The sequence below is a fragment of the Aspergillus pseudodeflectus genome (genome assembly GCF_044049435.1).
Source record: "Aspergillus pseudodeflectus strain CBS 756.74 chromosome Unknown BJX68scaffold_22, whole genome shotgun sequence".
Classification (NCBI taxonomy): domain Eukaryota; kingdom Fungi; phylum Ascomycota; class Eurotiomycetes; order Eurotiales; family Aspergillaceae; genus Aspergillus; species Aspergillus pseudodeflectus.
The window spans coordinates 107,614-125,569 of NW_027263798.1; the positions used below are offsets into that span (position 1 = coordinate 107,614).

The 17,956-nt window shown below is 52.9% G+C and overlaps 9 protein-coding genes across 9 annotated transcripts; 4 read left to right on the forward strand and 5 right to left on the reverse strand.

Annotated features, from left to right (window-relative positions):
* Positions 1-1,272: 1,272 nt before the first annotated feature.
* BJX68DRAFT_266964 (uncharacterized protein) lies at positions 1,273-1,668 on the reverse strand (the record flags this gene model as incomplete). The annotated part of the gene is made up of 1 exon (XM_071045660.1): positions 1,273-1,668. The coding sequence occupies one exon, from the start codon at positions 1,666-1,668 to the stop codon at positions 1,273-1,275; it is 396 nt and encodes a 131-aa protein (XP_070898873.1).
* Positions 1,669-2,925: 1,257 nt separating this feature from the next.
* BJX68DRAFT_237464 (thiol methyltransferase) lies at positions 2,926-4,290 on the forward strand. The gene is made up of 2 exons (XM_071040200.1): positions 2,926-3,515; positions 3,705-4,290. Exons 1-2 carry the CDS (start codon positions 3,036-3,038, stop codon positions 4,062-4,064), a joined length of 840 nt encoding a protein of 279 aa, XP_070898874.1. The 5' UTR covers positions 2,926-3,035; the 3' UTR covers positions 4,065-4,290.
* Positions 4,291-4,330: 40 nt separating this feature from the next.
* Positions 4,331-5,666, reverse strand: BJX68DRAFT_255367 (bZIP transcription factor; the record flags this gene model as incomplete). Its single annotated transcript, XM_071043030.1, has 3 exons — positions 4,331-4,458; positions 4,526-4,884; positions 5,062-5,666. The coding sequence occupies 3 exons, from the start codon at positions 5,664-5,666 to the stop codon at positions 4,331-4,333; spliced, it is 1,092 nt and encodes a 363-aa protein (XP_070898875.1).
* A 358-nt stretch (positions 5,667-6,024) lies between these two features.
* On the forward strand, positions 6,025-6,527 carry BJX68DRAFT_266967 (uncharacterized protein; the record flags this gene model as incomplete). Its single annotated transcript, XM_071045661.1, has 2 exons — positions 6,025-6,121; positions 6,175-6,527. The coding sequence occupies 2 exons, from the start codon at positions 6,025-6,027 to the stop codon at positions 6,525-6,527; spliced, it is 450 nt and encodes a 149-aa protein (XP_070898876.1).
* A 1,549-nt stretch (positions 6,528-8,076) lies between these two features.
* Positions 8,077-9,479, forward strand: BJX68DRAFT_266968 (class I SAM-dependent methyltransferase; the record flags this gene model as incomplete). The annotated part of the gene is made up of 8 exons (XM_071045662.1): positions 8,077-8,123; positions 8,176-8,273; positions 8,333-8,346; positions 8,423-8,435; positions 8,495-8,617; positions 8,672-8,867; positions 8,919-9,338; positions 9,404-9,479. The coding sequence occupies 8 exons, from the start codon at positions 8,077-8,079 to the stop codon at positions 9,477-9,479; spliced, it is 987 nt and encodes a 328-aa protein (XP_070898877.1).
* A 76-nt stretch (positions 9,480-9,555) lies between these two features.
* On the reverse strand, positions 9,556-11,232 carry BJX68DRAFT_266969 (aminotransferase-like domain-containing protein; the record flags this gene model as incomplete). The annotated part of the gene is made up of 7 exons (XM_071045663.1): positions 9,556-9,970; positions 10,039-10,287; positions 10,362-10,562; positions 10,627-10,638; positions 10,694-10,836; positions 10,890-11,095; positions 11,148-11,232. The coding sequence occupies 7 exons, from the start codon at positions 11,230-11,232 to the stop codon at positions 9,556-9,558; spliced, it is 1,311 nt and encodes a 436-aa protein (XP_070898878.1).
* A 191-nt stretch (positions 11,233-11,423) lies between these two features.
* BJX68DRAFT_275913 (uncharacterized protein) lies at positions 11,424-12,434 on the reverse strand (the record flags this gene model as incomplete). Its single annotated transcript, XM_071047956.1, has 1 exon — positions 11,424-12,434. One exon carries the CDS (start codon positions 12,432-12,434, stop codon positions 11,424-11,426), a length of 1,011 nt encoding a protein of 336 aa, XP_070898879.1.
* A 535-nt stretch (positions 12,435-12,969) lies between these two features.
* BJX68DRAFT_275914 (aromatic prenyltransferase) lies at positions 12,970-14,383 on the reverse strand (the record flags this gene model as incomplete). The annotated part of the gene is made up of 3 exons (XM_071047957.1): positions 12,970-13,157; positions 13,212-13,703; positions 13,761-14,383. The coding sequence occupies 3 exons, from the start codon at positions 14,381-14,383 to the stop codon at positions 13,013-13,015; spliced, it is 1,260 nt and encodes a 419-aa protein (XP_070898880.1). The 3' UTR covers positions 12,970-13,012.
* A 239-nt stretch (positions 14,384-14,622) lies between these two features.
* Positions 14,623-17,815, forward strand: BJX68DRAFT_275918 (uncharacterized protein). The gene has a single exon (XM_071047958.1). It carries the CDS (start codon positions 14,751-14,753, stop codon positions 17,658-17,660), a length of 2,910 nt encoding a protein of 969 aa, XP_070898881.1. The 5' UTR covers positions 14,623-14,750; the 3' UTR covers positions 17,661-17,815.
* The last annotated feature ends 141 nt before the right edge of the window (positions 17,816-17,956 follow it).

Consider the following 17,956-nt stretch of genomic DNA (forward strand, 5'->3'; position numbering starts at 1 on the left):
GGAAAAGATAATTGGAAAGAAGGATTTAGTATGTTATTAAAGTCCTTAACTTCAACAACGAATGCAATTGTTCAAGTGCTGACAAGCTCAAAATTAGCCCTAACCCAAACATAATAAACGAAATTTGCCCGACGATAATCATTTAAATCCAATGACCCCAGGAGCAGCACCCTCCATCTCCTTCACGACAGCAAACCCACCCTCCGCATTCATATTCTCCATCTCCTTCTGGACCTCCTCGAGCGCAGGCACGCAGCCATACTTCGAAGTGACAGTAGGAAGGACGGGACGATGGGGCCCAGGAGCCGGAACCGTAAGCTTCAGGCGTAGGTCATGGTCAGCGGGCGGCTCGGAGATATCCAGCCAGACATGTCTCACCGGTGGATGCGCCTTGAACCCAGTGACAACGTACCGGTTGATTTTGAGGTCGCTCGTGGTAACCACTTTGCTGAAGTCATCGGCGAACAGCTGAACCGTCACTGGCTCGTTGCATTTGTAGCTTAGTGTCATGTAGCGCGAGGCGCACTCGGTCTTTCTGCAGTGGATGCACGTGGTGGGCTTGTTGTTCGTGCTGGTGCTAGACATCTTTGCGGTTGTGATAGTTGTTTTGAGCAAGTAACTGATGGGAAGAAGCGGTTTGTTTGAGATGATCCGAAGAGCGTGATAACAGGGGCGTGTTGGGGGTATTTATAAGCTGATGAACTCTTTGTGAAGCGATGTCTTTCAGAAGACAAGCCATTGTTCCCTGAGAATAACGCATTGTTGTGTAGTCATTCTGACCATGACCACAAAGAAAGCAAAACAAAGGACATTATAACCTGTGAACAATGACAAGGATGTATGGTAGGAGACATTTACAAAGACCTTATGATAAAAGACAATCACAAGTTCTAGCAAAGAGTGGTAAAAGACTATCACCATACCGGCCTATTTCTCTCGGTATCTTACAGCTACACTTATATCGTTTTCACTTAACATATGTGGAGAAAAATCAGTTGCATTCTTCTGCTAAGTATCTAAAACGAAAGAGACTCGGAAGACCTCGATCACCCTTCGGGCGTGATAGTCCCAGCATGAAAGGGAAAGCCCTAGAACTCGAGCCCGAACTTGCTGAGATGCCCACTCATACCACCCTCAATGTCACGGGCCTAGCCCTGCTTATGTCCCGCTTAGGTCATCACCACGTGACAATTCTCTGTATATAGTTAGTCCCACTTTATAGAACCTCTATTAGTTCTCCATGCTTCGTATTTTAGTTTAATACGACCTTGTTCATCGATAGACGTTCCTTATAATCTGGTCATGGTACTGCTTGGCTTCCTTAGTAGACATGCTACTAAATCTAACGTCTCTAGTGACTCCTTTGTAGCCGAGGCGGTTATTAGAAAGCACGTTTAGCAGCGACGTGCACCCCGCGCTGGGCCGTCCAAGAACTAGCAACATCTCCCTAGGCTTGACGTATCCGAATGAATTGTCAATGATGGTCTTAGTCTTGCTCCTTTTGTTACTGCGACGGAAGAGAGAAAACTGAGAGACGACGTTCTCATTGAATGTGGCATCACCACCAACGCCCGTGACGGTGAGGTTCTGCCAGGCCACGCCGAGCATTTTCAGCTTCTCGCCCCCGGCTTCATCTCGTTCTCGGATCTGGCGCAATTCGGGAGCCATGTGCCATGTCGCTCTGGAACAATAGATCGAGACATCTTCCATTTATTCCTTGGCATCCGGGGTTTGAAGATTGTCATCGGCAATTGTGGACTCTGCATCAATACTTGATGCCGCAGAGGCCATGGAGGTCAGGGCGGACACGGTAAAGGTAGAGCGTAGTAGAACCGTTCAACAAGGCATCCAGTGGTGGTGTTTAAGTCAAAAGTCCGTATTTCATGTGTCAAAACGATAATCACGCAAAGAGTGTATTAATCAGTGGCATCACGCCTATTATAGTGCTTGCTGACCCAAGAGCATTCAGACCTTCACTGTAATACAGCAAGAGAATCCTTCGCTGGTCACATAACCAGAGAGTTATGTCTATTACTCAACATTAAAACACCTCCTTACGGCGTGATGAGTTGACTTAGTTCAACCATCTTTGCTAAATCATCAGGCATGTCCGCTCGGAGTGATTATTATACATTCCCAGCTCTAGTTAAGTTAACCAACTCACTAACCCATTACGGAGTAGATGCAATGACTAGCTAGGCTTGATTGCTGGAGCCCCCTGCCCCATTTGGGCGGGTCTAACCTTATAATCTCTAGCTCCGTGGATCGTAGTTGGTCCAATCCAACTAATTAATCACATTCATTGCGAGCTACGATGGTCGAACGACTAGAAATTAATTCAGTGCGTTAATGAAGATCGACTGAACCAACTTATCAACCTGTCGGCTTGATTATAATTTGCCACCGCCACTAACTACTACTCCCTTCTGGTCAGACATTGGACCTCTGGGTCGAAATGTTTAGATATATTTTCAGGTGGCGCGACCTTAAAGTCGATGTCATCAGCCAAAACCTTATCTTTTTGGTCCCTGGCTGCGTCTCCACTACTAATAACGTCCTGATTTTGCATGGCAGATTTGAGCGAGTGTGGGTTGCTGTAGTCAGCCCCAATGACAGTTAAGCCTTCAGGGAAAAACTGCCGGGAGAGAATGGTGACTGGAAATGGAGAGCAGCGTGATTCTTGGACGACGGTGGGCCCAAGATTTCCGCCTGGGCCAATCCCATGCCACTGTAGTAGAAACCTCCACTTTTCTCAACAGCTCTCTCTCGGTATGATGAATAAACAGGTAAAGACTGATTAACGTTCGACCCACCCAACACCTGACTATTGGTTCGCGGTCGGAGCTTCAGGTTATCCCATCGACAAGAGAGCCATAAGTAGAACAGACGCCGTGCACCCAGTATCATTTACTTCCCTGTACGGTCAATAGTTTCAGATCACTCTGTACTATTTTTAATTTTTTACCCTGTTTATCACAGTCGCGCCAGAGCGAGCATCTCTTAACTTCCCCCGACTCCATCGCCACCCCATTGCCATGACGACTCCTACCGACATTGATCCCAAGGATGCTCAAGCATATTGGGCCAAACATCAAGGGGACAGTTATCTTAAGGGCTGGGCCTCCCTCTGGGACAAAGGTGATAATCTGCCCTGGGATCGTGGCTTCCCCAACCCCGCGCTAGAAGACACCCTGGTCCAGCGAGCTGGCACCATTGGCGGGCCCATCGCCCAGGACGGTGAGAGGCGGAAGGCCCTAGTGCCGGGCTGTGGACGTGGAGTCGACGTGCTCTTATTCGCGAGCTTTGGGTATGACGCCTATGGCCTGGAGTGCAGCGCCGCGGCTGTCGAAGCGTGCAAGAAGGAGGAGAAGGTGAACAATAGCCGGTACCACGTGCGAGATGAGAAAGTTGGCAAAGGGAAGGTCACTTTTGTCCAGGGAGATTTCTTTGATGATACCTGGTTGAAGGAAATTGGAGTACCTCGAAATGGATTTGATGTCATTTATGATTACACGGTATGTATACTCACTGCCGCTGTTGGGCTCCATTCCGTCATTGCTATTGTTTTCTCTCCACTTGTACTCTGCGTCCTACAGACGGAACTGCAAGATGGTTCACTCTGTCTTTAGAATTTTGATGTGCCTTTTCCGACCCACGCTGGATCCTTCTGGTCTTTCTGGACTTTCCTTCTAACAACCATCTAGTTTTTCTGTGCGCTGAACCCAGAGCTCCGTCCTAAATGGGCTCTGCGACACACCGAGCTCCTTGCTCCCTTCCCTGCAGGCAATCTGATCTGCCTGGAATCTCCTCGTCATAAGGACCCCTTGGCCCCCGGCCCTCCATTTGCCTCTCCCTCCGAGGCCTACATGGAGCATCTGAGCCACCCCGGTGAGAAGATATCCTACAACGATAAGGGTCTTGTCGACGCGGACCCGTTGCGAGAGCCCAGCAAGGCGGGCCTGGAGAGAGTGGCGTACTGGCAGCCAGAGCGCACACACACTGTGGGCAAGGATAAGAATGGGGTGATCCATGACAGAGTCTCTATTTGGCGTCGACGTGACTAGAAATGTGCCTGCGCATTTGTGTGACCCAAAAAGGGAGAAAACGTAAATGGAAAATATAGGTGATTTTGGAGTCCGGCCCTGGATTTCAAAGGCCAGCCCCTAGACGCTAAAGTGAAAGTCGAAATGAATTGCTGGGATGCAAAGGGCACATATGCATTGGGAGGATTTCCTCAACTCCATAGCGGGATCCTGGTTCTAATCGTCGCATCATGCAAAGTAAGCGGAGATTATATCTATTGTAGATAAATATTGTTATTATACATAATTCATGGTATTTCGCACACAGGGTTAAATGCCCAAGGATCATCAAGAGTCGCAAGGCGAATGGCATTCTCAACATCGCGCTTTCGGAACGCTGGCCCACGACCGAGACAGATAGTGCAGAGGGAAAGATCTACGACAAGGTCAGTAAATGCACGGACAAGAAGACACAAAGAACCATTGATCTCGGCATTACTCACATTTAACGAAGCTCGCTGCGTTGAGCTGCGGAGCCGAATTGAACCGGGGACTGGAGAGGGGCGAGCTCGGGTCCTGAAGACGAATCCCTCGCTGCTGTAGCAGCCTTTGCACACCACTCGCATCCATCCACTCATCAGCACCCGATTCATTGACAATTTGCCACGTTCGAGAGGAAAGGGCGAGTCGTTCAGGCGAGTAGCTGTTCCTCCTTGAATTAAGAACTCTTGTCCTCAACTCGATCGTGTCTCCTATGTCGTCGTGCATGACGGCGACGAATCCGGAGATCAAGCAGTCGCGCTCGTTGATGGCCAATTGTTTCCCGAAGATTGCTTTGACCCTTGGATCGTCTCCAGATAAGCTTGTTAATAGATAGTATCCAGTCTCGCAGCATTGTCGGACTAGAAGGTGTGAGAGTGTCCAGCGCCCTTGCTTTAAGGAATTGTCGGGCGACAGTATGGTCGGGAAATTCAAGGCAGGAGCAGGTCAAGCGATGGATGAGAAGGAGATATTCGGAGGCGGCAAGGCTATTCCGAACGGCAGAATTGCTTGTTCTTGGAAGGGTGGCGTAGGGGGTAGTTGTGATAATCTAGGCCATTGAGCCGCGAGGTCCGACGAGGACGGGAAAGTATCACCGATTATTGGCAATGAATCAAGTTGCGTTATGAGCGTATTGTAATTTGAGATTATATCTTGTGTACCGCTAAGCGTGGGAGACATTGACGGCGCCACATCCGCCGGGGCTGCAGGTTGTTCAGCCTCGTCGCAGCCCCTTTTGGCAAGCGACACGTATTGCTGTGTAATTTTTTGCAGAGCAGCTGTGACACGAGGCTGATTTTGAAGAATCCCAGCCTCGAACAGAAGATTACTGAAGGAAAGGAACGACTCGCTGAGCTCTTCGATGCCTGACTCGAGTTCCTGTACGCGAGATTGTAGATTGACGATCGTGGTCTCTTTTCTCCTGCGATATGCTTGCTGCGCGACGCGAAGCTGCGTTCGACGTCGCTGGATTCCTTCAGTCAGCTCCAACTTGCTCTGTTTTTGCTGGGATGTGCCCACCTCAGGAGCTTGCTGATCGTCCGTCGCATTTCGTGGCCGGCCTCTCTTGCGAGGCGCGGGCGCGTCATTCATTGCTTCGACCATGGTGTATTGCTTTTGAGGCCCCTTTTCCATCTTGAAGACATGCTGTGATGTACGATGTAATGGATAATCTGAGAACGCGAAAAGGACGTGACGGCGTTGTTTTACCCATCGGCGCGGGCGTCGGGACTGTTGAATAATCGAAAAATCGGTGGGCCGCCCGATTGGCCCGAACTGCGCCCAAAGTTTATGGGCTCTCCTGCTCTGTCCAAACGTCATCAACTCATCATCAAGACCGAGCGCGCCGCAACGAGGACTATAAATGGAATCATCGAGGTCAGCTTACTCAATAATTCTCCGTCTCCAATGCTCCGAAATACCTTCATGCGCAGCGCACAGCGCACAGCGTACAGCTCGCAACATGTCTTCATTCACTCAGCCAGTGCCAGTAGTTGCCTGCGGCAAAATACCCGCGATGGGGAAATCAATCTCGCAGCACATACTGCCTGAATACGAAGGTTCTTGATATACAATCCTGAAATAAACAAAGCATGGTCCTAATGCTCCTCAGTCATCCACTTCATCCTGTCATATGAGGCTGCAGAGGCTGAGCTCCCGCATCTGCTTGTAGGTCGCGATCCTCAGTCTCGGAGCCCCAATGAAATCGGAACCCACGATTACAGCCGGCCTCCTCGCGCGGTAATCTTCGGTCGCGGCTATGAGCCTCAGCAGGTTGAAGAGCTTAAGAAGAAATTCGCGGGTGTTCCCAAAGAACCTGTTGCTTGGGTAAGGGGGAACCCAGCGGACTTGCCTACCGGGGCCGCTGGGCCTGAGTATGCTCAGAATATCGCGGCGGATATGAAAAAGGTGCTTAAAAAATGGAGGGACGGGGGGGAGAAGGATGAGGAGATTTTGGTGTACTAGTTGCTTTGTCGGGAGAGATTATCTAATGCCTTACTTTTTGCCAGTTCGAATCTCCCAAACACAAATTGATTGAAGGGCCGATATCAAGGATATTTGTACGTGGTCTTGGACTTCGCTAGTTGGTTCCCTGGACTTCGATCTTTGGCGTGTCAATGTACTTCTTCGGGTGGAGGGATAGAATGAGAATAAGAGATTGAGCATCCAAATGTTTACATCAAAATCTATACATTAGAGCTGATGTTTCATTCGCAACATGGGAATTACCATTGTTGTTCACTTTCTCCTCCGCTAGTACAAGTGAACAATTTCACTTCCTGAAGTATCGTGTTCATTCTTAAACTATATCTGTGAATAGCTGGGGAAGGATGTAAATTAGTAGATTTGTGCAGAATAGTGACGGCAACATCGAGACTGTATGCAAGTAAGATTCAACTTCCCCAAAATATAACTGTGACATAGACTAGCTTCGCCTGAGTATTTACCTTGATCTTTAAGTTAGTACAATGCATCCGCAACGCATCCGCGTTGACAAATGGTCTCTGGAAGGTATTGCAGCTCAAAGGTCCTCCCTCGCCGCAGCGCGGCTTGGCTGTTGGCTTGCGTTTTGACATTTCCACCTTGGTTAAGAGTAGGAAGAAGCTGTGTACTGAAATTTCTACTCCCGGTAAGAGGCAAAGCCCATTTATACTCATCCATTCCTCCACACCGCAGCTAACTCTGCCTGAGTGGACGAGGCAGATATTCTACCTACCTGGACATCGGCATGACAAAACAACCTTGTCCAGCGAACTAAAAATCATACCCGATCATTTCACAACCAGAGCGCTATGGCGCATTACGCCCTGTGGCGTAGTGTAGGGCTGCGATTGGACGAGCGGTCTTCAGCTGGTGCGATGCGGTACGGCGCGTACCCGGTGCGGCGCTGTCCGCCTCGCTGTGAGGCATCATCACGCTGCGGTGGTGCAATTCCTTGGTGTCAGTTAAGGTAAGCTCTGCTTACATCACCGGTCGGTAGATCCTTGATGTGTATTTGTGTCCGCATTACGACTTAATCCTGCTGAGTGCATTTGTGGTCGTGATGGGCTAGTCGCCCAACTTCATCCTCTGGCATGCATCGATCGCTACTCACCTTTTTGGGGGCCTGCTTGGTATATACGGTTTGCTGAGTACTTGGGGTTTTTTTCACCTTATCTCCCGGCGACAATGTATCTGTATGGTCACAACAGTTGATTCATATGGCGGGGAAAGATTGATGCGGGCTAGACAACAAATTGACCGTGCCATTTACGGCCGATTCAGGCAGGTAAGGTGCGTCAGATCAAACAAGGCCAGATCGAGAGTGAGGGGAAGACGGTGAGCGATGACACCTCGTATCGGTCAGGCCCGAGGGCAACTGTGACCCCAGCCCTCCAAGGTCGTATTGCTGATCTAAAACCCCGCTCGCTCTCGTATCTCCCGCTGCTGCCAAGTGAGGACGTAAGACTGCCGAGCTATAAAACTCACCAAGCCTCCAGCCTCGCAATGAAGCTGGAGCCGTTTACCTACCAGAATGCTCTACCCTACCGTCACCGTGGTCAATAGCCCATACGCAGACATGTACGGCTTCTACCCACTGATATACTACAGTAATAATATCTAATACATGTAGGGATGACCTTGCCAATGCGGTCGCGGAGTCCGTACACAAGTACCTCGACAGCACAGGGCAGGCGAGACAGGAACTCTTTCAGGACACCAAGAGTGGAGGTATGTTGGCTCAGAGGTGTGCATAAATATCCGCCCAAGCTAATAGTGATGTCCTATAGAGCGGGATCCTGAGGTTTGTATAGATTAACAACGTCAAATATAAACTCTGATCCTCAGTGCCAATGCTAAGATGATTTGGCTCCCCACAGACCGACCGACTTGGTAACTTTAACCCACTGCCATGAAGTATAGAGACAGGACAATTGGCTCACACTACCAAGCCCTCCAGCACCAGCTCTTCCACCTAACGCTAGACGGAAAACTCTACTTATCTCCTGTACCATCACCACCACAATCCGTGCTTGATATAGCAACAGGAGACGCAACCTGGGTCCACGCGTTTGGTAGGCCGCCGCATTACCCACCTACTTGACACCCTCGAACTAACCCGGATACAGCTGAGCAGAACCCCTCCGCATATATCGTCGCCAACGACCCCAACCCCACTCATACCATACCCCCACGTCTCAGCGTTATTTTAGACCAAAGCGATGCCAACAAACCATGGATGTACACCCGCCAATTCGACTTCCTCCACTGCCGCCAGCATCACCGCCGACTAGACGAGCCGCGGCTCTTCGAGCAGGCGATCAAGTATGTTGCGCTCACTTTCTACAAACCCTAACGCAATCTCACGCTCAACAGCGCCCTCAACCCCGGCGGCTGGCTGGAGATGCAAGAACTCAGCAACCCTGTCACAAGCGACGACGGAACCCTACCAGACAACAGCCCGCTTTCCCACTGGGGACGACTCCTCATCGAGGCGTCGAAGAGGATGAACCGGCCCGTTGACAACCCTGCCAAATACGAGATGTGGATGCGCGAGGCCGGATTCGTGAATTGCCACACGGTCGTGTATAAATGGCCGACGAACACGTGGCCCGCGGATGAGAAGGGGAAGATGCTGGGGCTGTGGAATCTCTTTAACGTCCTGCAGCGGTTTGAGGAGTTCTCGATGGCTTTGTTGGTGAAGGTGCTGGGTTGGGAGGGGGATTCTGCGAGGGAATTCTTGGGGAAGGTCAAGGCAGAGTTGATGAATGGGGATGTGCATGGTTACTGGCCGGTGTAAGTTCTTTCTTTCTTTTCGTCACTGTATATGAGGTCTGGAGGGGCTGAGCTGAGCTGAATAGGTACGTCGTTTACGGCCAGAAGCCACCTGTACCTGCAGGCTCTGTCTCAGGGAATGCAGATAGCGAGCAGAACTAGACTCAGAGCAAAGACAGAAGTCATAGGATTAAGAATCAGAGGATTTACAAAGCTCCATGGATTAAAGCCTCCGAGCCTAGGAGGTACAAGCACGTCCATCAACAAGTCTCGCAATCCTCCTACACGCCTCGTCCATATCCCCCTCCGAAACAAGACTAAAGCTCACGCGAATATAGCACGTATTCTCGCCTCCTGGCATGAACGCACCACCAGGAATAGCAAGAACTCCATTCTTCGTTCCCTGTTTCTTCAAGAGCTCAAAGCTATTCCCTCCCGGCGGCAGCTGCAGTTCGAGCCAAATAAACATGCCCGCCGTTGGAACCACCCACGTAGCTCGTCCCTGGAGATGTCGCTCTGCGGCAGCGACGAAAAGATCTCGGCGACGGCGATAGACCTCTGCGGCTTCCGCACAGTGTGCCAGGAAGCCAGCGTGGCCCCAGTGGCGGAGTAATGAGAGGGCTATGAGTTGGGTTGTGGAGGAGGGCTGAAGACTGTCAAGTTCAATGGGTAAATAAGTAGAATAAACAAGTTAAGTCGAGAAAGACTGGGGAGAACAGACTTGATATTCTCGGTAATCCGGACGACCTTGTCAACAACTGCAGCAGGTGCGGTAAGAATGCCCAGACGCAGACCGGGGCTGACGATCTTGCTGAGCGAGTCGAAGCGCACGACGCGGCCGGAGTCTCCATTGACTTCTCGTTCGAGCGCGAGATAGCTGCGCGCTCTGTGCCTCTCGTCTCTGTAGTCGAGATAGTAATATGCGTCATCTTCGAGGATTATAAAATTGAATCGCTTCGCTAGACGGAGGCTATACGTGTCGAACGGAACTATCAGCTCATACATGGATCTGACAGTAGTTGAGGAGAAGAGCAGATTCCTTACATCTCGGCCTTGCGGCTCTCAGTGCAGGATTGACCGGTTGGATTCGACCCAGTTGGCGTTGTATAGAGAACTTTGGGGAGAGAAGAGTCGCTGGGCCATGTGGATAATGTCTGCTCCAGGCAGGCTGGATTGAGGCCATCGGCGTCGGAGTAGACGGGGATGAGTTCTTGTCCGTCTGCGCGCAGAAATCCTACCACGCCACTGCAGTGCTGGTTAGTAGATATCAATATTCGTGCGCCCTGCAGCTGGCTATAGAGAGTCATACGGATATGTTGGCCTATTGCTGTCAGTACGGTCTGCGTCATCGGTCGCATCAAGCGAATGAGACACACGTTTCAAGAAGAACCGGATCCCCTGGGTCCGTGAAGACCTGCATAACACGATGGATGAGCTCCTGGCTTCCATTGCCAATGCAGCACGCCCAGCCTCCGTCCTCATCAAGGCCTTGGACTCTCTTCTGGAGAGACTCGAACCACTGAATGACGTTGGTCAAAAACGACAGTGGATTATTAACCAGCAGAGACAAACCCGAATCAAGCTCGCATTTCCCCTAGGAAGACCATACTGGAGAGCCTGGTTAAGCTCCTCTCCGTCAACAACGATCCTGTCTTTCCCCGCTGCAGTATCTTTTAGTGAGATGGCGATTTCGGCAATGGGGAATGTCTCCGGGCTGGGTTTCCCTGCAACGAGGGAGATCATGCCGGGGAGGGCTTCCAGGGGGAGTAGGCTGCGGACTGGATGCATTGATTAGTTTGGATTGCAGGCCGTGATCCTGGAATGACTTACTCGCCCCGGGCTCCCAGTTCTGCACCCGGGATGAGAAGAGTGGAGTTGGGTCCACGACTGCATTGTTGGGTCCTATCGAGCCCATGATGAATGTACGATAATCTAGAGTACGTGGATTCAACTAGGACAAGGCGCTATATAACACGGTGAACCCGATTGACCACGGGGTTGTACTTTGTGGAGCTCGTATTCTGGAGCTGACGCTACTATATCTGACAGGAGTCCGGGTTTGAATATTCCATGACAAACTCCCTTGCTTCGTCATTCCAGTGCAGATCAAGGTAGAATCACCAATCTGGTCCCTTTCGTATCCTCATCCCGCCAAACCGACGCCACCTGACTCATCGGTGCACTCGCAATCTCAAACGGCGCCTTCATCCGCGCAAGAAATGATATCAAGCCAGGCATCTCTCGGATCAAATCCCCCTTACTGAAACTACCCATCCCCGATCCGCGAATGCAAATGCGTCTCCGGCTAATTAGATGCCCAGGCAATGTCTCGAACATATGCTTCTCTCCCGTTCCCATTTCCAACGCCAGATTCCCAACCTGGACATACTGCAGCTCCTCGCCGTCTTCGATCTCAGCACCTCCCAAAACGCCCGCTGCAACATTGCCTCCAACGTAATCCAGCACGATATGCACCGGTCCAACCCAATTCGGCAGAGAAAACCGGGCCCCGGTGCCTCGAGTAAGTATATCCTCCGAAGCAACCCACCCATCCAGCCCCTCCACACATTTGAGTCCTTCCTCCTTCCTCGCCACCCCTACCACTTTCTTTGCCCCCAGGAATTTTGCAACCAGCACAGCTGACCGTCCACTCTTACTCGTTGCACCCAGGACAAGGACTGTCTTCCCCGTAATCTCCCCATTCACTCTCGTTCTCAAGGCCATCCAACTGCTTGACACGGGATTCATGAGCCCCGCAATTGCCACCGGGTCCAGAGACGCAGATCCAGGCCCAGACGCACCAGGCTGCAGCAGCGGGACCAGGTTCCCCCTGTCCACATTGACCCGCTCCGCAAGACACGGTACCGAAAGCGGAAGGATGTAATACGAGACCCCTGTCCGCTCGTCAATTCCCACGCCGTCAATGCTAGGGTCGTACGGGAGGTTGGCTCCCCTTGCGGTGGGGTGGATCCCCTGGGCGCGGAGACGGACGACACGGGGGATCCCCACGGCCAGCATCTTCAGCTGCAGCTGTCCTGGTAGCGGCGGGTCGGGGTCTGGAATCTGGGTGTAGACTGGGGCCGGGACGGACCAGGATGGGACCAGAGCTGCGTGCATCGTTCTTTCCGTCCTTGGTCGGTTGCTGCTGTTTGCGACGCGGGGCAGATCTCGATTGCAAGAAGGGGTAATCGAGGGCACGCTGTGGAATTGAGGTTGGCGCATATTGTTTGAACTTTCATCCTCTGGTCTTGGTTAATCTTTTATAATTTGCGTTTCTTGGGTTACATTTCGTGAGACGGGGACGGGGTTGTCGTGTTCGTGTCAGCTTGGAGTGTAGGACAATCAACCCCGCAGTGGAAGAAGCTGCAGTGAAGCTCGTATTGTGCGACACTAGGCTAGACTCCGGCATACGAGACCACCTACAGCTGCAGCTGGCTCAGCTCTAGATCACCGGGAAAGCAGGCTAACATATTCCCCGCTTATGGTGTGATTATCTGTTTACGGTGACGGACCCTCATGGCCAAATGGGGTAGTCCGCCGCATGCTGCGTGCTCAATTGGATCTTCCTGACATGCTGAAGCGCGGGAAAGGTAAGAACTTTACGGGAAGAGAGAGTCTAGAGGGTGAACGAAAGAGGAAATGAATGGAAAAGCCCATGTCCAATTGATCACTGCAGCTACTAAGGCTACATGTCTCTAGTCTCTAAACCCGAAATCCCCAGCGAGACCACCCCCTCCCTCATCTTTGATCGGCATAGCAACATACGACGTCATATACACGCCCTTCCCTTCGGTGTACGAGAAAGACGCATACGTCTGCCCATAGTTCCCTACATCCTTGCTTTGCGGTCGTCAGCGCCGATAGGTAACTTCAGAAAGAAGAAGAAGAACTCACAAGATCCCCTGCATAACACGCCTATACTTCCCGCTTACCCCCCACTCATTCCCCAGCTTCTTCAGCGCGCTTTCAAAGTTCCGCTCCGCGACCGCAGAGCTATCCGTGTACTGGAACAACGGGACATAAACCTTCGTATCGGGGATCGCTCGTCCAGGCGTAATCTCAACCGTATACTGGATCCCCGAGTATCCCGTCCGATTGAGTCGCTCCCGCTTCGACCAGCTCTCGTCGAGGGTGGCGGCATCGCTCTGTGGACCTTCTAGCTCGTTGATCAAGAAGGGCCAGATGGATTTTAGCGTCTCGACTCGCTTCAGCGAGACTGCGTCGTTGACGCGGCCGCCGAGGGTCAGCACGTCGCGGACGACGGCGAAACTGTTGCCGCTTGTGTGCAGGTAGCATTTGACGCGCGCATTCTTGTGTGTGCGAGGGTCGAGGCAGTCGATTCCTACGAGCGGGAGTATGGCGTCGTTGGTGCAGGTCGAGAGATACCTGGCCGGTCAACACTACCTCCACTGAGGGGGTTACACAGATGCAGACCCAACTCACGAAGCGATCAAGTCCAACGCTGGCACGAGCTCGGACCCCAGCGGCTCCAGACCACGTAGAGTCTTCAGCATGAGAGCCGACACCTCCTGCCCCGTTGCAAGCGCCTTCCGTACACAGGGGATATAAAACTTGAGTGTGCGTTCGGGACCGTCAAAATCAAAGCCCACCGAGCTGGGGGGGATAGCAACGCCAGGAGGCATCTTCGTAATCGCGACCTCGGCTTCCTCCGGAGTCAGGTAGAGGGCGTCCATGAGGCTGTCCATCCACTGTGTGTCTGCGTCCACGAGGGCCGCCAGACGATGGAGGATCTCCCGGGCTGATTTCTCGGCGAAGGGGTCCGGGCCTGCTCGGTTGGGTGGGCTGATCACGTCAAAGTCGAAACGGACCTTTGCCACGCCGGACGAAACGATGTTGATACTGGGGTCGAAGGGGGAGCCCACGAGGGAGGACGGGGTGCTGTAGGGGCCATGGGGCTCCCAGGGAAGAGGTCCAAGGTTGGGCGCAATGTGCTTGTCAATAAAGGCTAGATGGGATTCCTGGTCTGCTGAGGAGTATGTGCCAGTGGCTGCGAACAGCGGAGCCAGCACGGAGCGGAGATGACGGGACCAGTATTCTGTAGCCATGTTGAGGTGGTTTCTCTGCGAAGGGATTGTTGCAAGGATTTCCTGAGTTCTTTTTGTCGTGATATATGTATACGCCACGGCCCAGACCCCCCTTGCTGCGGGCTTGGCTTGTGGGACGCCATTTGTCTCATTGTGCGAGAATGCAACCTCGTATTCCTCTTCGTGTAATAGAGATCATCAGTCAGTAGCGTGACACGGCATGGACCTCATTTGGATAAATCCCGCGAGGGCAGGGATGTCTCGTATTCATTTGGGTACATATTTAAGTCTCTAGATTGCGGAGAAACAGGTAGGATACTCCTCATCCACCCCATCATTTGCATTGAAACACTCCCGAACATCCAGAGTATTGCTCAGAGTGTAAGATATGGCACCCAGCAAAACAGATATCGCCCTTGTCGTGGCAGCCAAATACCCATTTGACAACATTGTGGACGCCCTACGACATGCTGCCACTCACACCAACGAGGGCATAATTGCATACATCCCAAACAGCATCCCCAACTCATCACCACCGCAGACACTCTCCTACAAGGAGCTGCTGCACCAAGCCGAAACAAATGCAACCAGGCTCTTGCAACACGGGTTGTGCAGGCCCAGGTCCATCGTCCTCACCCACTTTGAGTCCACCTTTGATAGCATCGTCTGGTACTGGTCCATCCTGTTGGCTGGGGGCATACCCGCCGTCACTGGGCCCGGGATGTTTAGCCAGAACCCAGCAGACAGACAGAAGCATCTCCGACATCTTTCCGAGACGCTCAACGCGTCAATCTGTTTGACTCGGTCCGCCCTGTTAGGCCCCTTTGAAGAGCAGACAGCGGTCGCCCGGATTGAGGCTCGAACAGTGGATGAGATTCTTGCTCTTCCCGTGGAGGAAAGTGCTGTTGAGGCACCTCTCCCCGCGCTCCACCCATCACCAACCGACATCCTCGCCCTCATGCTGACCTCCGGCAGCAGCGGTAACGCAAAGGCCGTCCCACTGACACACCAGCAACTCCTCGCCGCATTCCGGGGCAAGTCCGCCGTGGGGAATCTGCGCTTCCCCCGAAGCCCGTTCCTATCATGGGTGCACATGGACCACGTCGCCAACCTAGTCCACTGCCACATATTCGCCATTGTGTCCGGCATATCGCAGATACAAGTCCCAGCCGCGGATCTCCTCGTCAATCCGGCCCAGCTGCTGAACCTCATCAGCCGCCACCGCGTCTCGCGCACGTTCATGCCCAACTTCCTCTGTGCCAAGTTGCGACGACAGCTGGAGTCTGGGAGTCCAGAGTACACCCTGGACTCTGACCTCAACCTCGAGACGCTCTATGTTGACACCGGCGGCGAAGCCAACGTCACGAAGGTGTGTGTTGCACTCCAAGCCCTCCTCAGCCGGTACGGGGCACCAGACGACGTCTTCAAGCCCTCGTTCGGCATGACCGAGACTGCGGCCGGGTGTATATTCAATTCCCGCTGTCCGAGCTATGATGACGCGGAACACCACGAGTTCGCCTGTCTCGGGAGACCCATGCCCGGGGTGCGCATGCGGGTGACAAGGCTCGACAATCCATGCGAGCAGACAGCCCCCGGTGAGCGTGGGAGCCTCGAAGTAACCGGGGAGGTCGTGTTCACGGGGTATTATAACAATCCGGCCGCCACGGCAGAGGCGTTCACCAGCGACGGATGGTTCCGGACTGGCGATCTGGCGTTCATGGACAGCAACGGCAACCTCCATCTTGACGGGCGCACAAAGGAGATAATCAACATCAATGGAGTCAAATACCTCCCGTACGAGCTGGATGCCGCTCTTGAGCAGGCGGAGATCCCAGGCACGACGCCCAGTTACTTTTGTACGTTTAGCTCGCGCGATGGCTCCATGGATACGGAAGGAGTCGTCGTGCTCTACCTCCCCTCGTATGGAGAGAGCGATGACGAAGCGCGCTTTACCACGCAGAGCAGCATCATACGCGTAGTGGCCATGCACACGCGGTCGCGACCGCGCGTCGTACCGCTGCGTCTAGAGGACATGCCAAAGAGCACGCTAGGCAAGTTATCGCGGGCGAAACTCAAGACCGCGTTTGAAGAGGGGAGGTTCGCTGCGCAGGAGCAAACGAACGATGAAGCGATTAAGCGATACCAGCAAAAGACACGCGGCAGCCCAGAGACACCGGAGGAAGCGCTCATTCTGGATATCATCAAGCAGCAGCTAGAGCTCCGGCCTGAGGATGAAGACTTTGGCGTCAACGACTCAATCCTGTCCATAGGCGCCACGTCGATGGATCTCGTAGCCATCATCCACCTAGCCAACAAGCGTCTCCAGCCCTTTCAGTCACTGCGCCTAACAGACATCCTCAAAGATCCCACGGCCAAGGGCCTCGCCCTCGCAGCAAGCGCCACAGCCCCCCTGCAAGAGAAGCAAACTTCCACACACGTCTACAACCCCGTCGTAACCCTGCAACCCCACGGCACCAAGACCCCCCTATGGCTCGTGCACCCAGGTGTCGGCGAGGTCCTAGTATTCGTAAACCTAGCACACCACATCAAAGACCGGCCCGTCTATGCCTTCCGCGCAAAAGGCTTCAACGCTGCAGCCGGCCTGCCCGAGCCCCCCTTTACCTCTCTAGACGAGCTCTTCACAACCTACCGCGACGCAATCAAGCAGCGTCAACCACACGGGCCCTACGCAATAGCGGGGTACTCCTTCGGCGGGATGGTGGCGTTCGAAGTGAGCAAGCTGCTCGAACAGGCCGGCGACGAGGTCCGCTACTGCGGGAGCTGGAATCTCCCGCCGCACATAAAGTCCCGCATGCGCGAGCTCGTCTGGGAGGAGTGCGTGATCCACCTGTTTTACTTCGTGGGCCTGATGACCGAGAAGGCGGCGTATACGCACAAGCCTGCTCTGCAGGAATTGAATCGAGAGAACCGCCGCCTCGACGCCATCCGCTACCTGCGTGGGCACTGTGATGCTGCGCGCTGGGACGAGCTGGGCCTTTCGGAGGAGTACTACTTGCTCTGGGTGGATCTTGCGTCGAATATGCAGAGCTTGGCCGTGGAGTATGAGCCACGGGGGGCCGTGAAATGTATGGATGTGTTTGTTGCCGACCCGTTGAGCCATGTTGCGAAGGATCGGCGGGATTGGGTTGAGGGCAGGCTAAGCGCGTGGAGGGAGTTTGTGCGTGAGGGTGTGCGCTTCCATGATGTGCAGGGGGCGCATTATACCATGTTGAACAGGGAGTATGTCGAGAAGTTTGCTGCGACGTTGAGGGCTGTGCTCAGGGAGAGGGGGGTGTAGTGAGGGTGTAGTTGAGGGAGCTTTCTTTACCTTGTGCTTTTCTAGCGAGATGAGGGGGCTGGTATGTGTTTGATGGAAGGTAATGTTGATTCTGTCGGCGGATTTCACGCAGGGGCCAAGTTGGTAGACTGGATGAACATTGTTTGAGAGTAAATATAGGCATTCCAGGGTCAAGTGATGGAGAGGAGGTGGTTGGGATGAGGGGCGGGCTGGTGGGGAAAGCAAAGCGACGGGTACCATATGACTCATACACATATTGTTTAAGAAGGAAGGAAAATTCGCAGACTTCCTCACCA

What these genes read in the sequence shown, in the direction of transcription:
- BJX68DRAFT_237464 (XM_071040200.1), top strand. Translation starts at nt 3,036, where the DNA reads ATGACGACTCCTACCGACATTGATCCCAAGGATGCTCAAGCATATTGG. An exon ending in ATGTCATTTATGATTACACG is followed by an intron (nt 3,516 to 3,704) that starts GTATGTATACTC and finishes ACAACCATCTAG; the next exon opens with TTTTTCTGTGCGCTGAACCC.
- BJX68DRAFT_275918 (XM_071047958.1), top strand. Translation starts at nt 14,751, where the DNA reads ATGGCACCCAGCAAAACAGATATCGCCCTTGTCGTGGCAGCCAAATAC.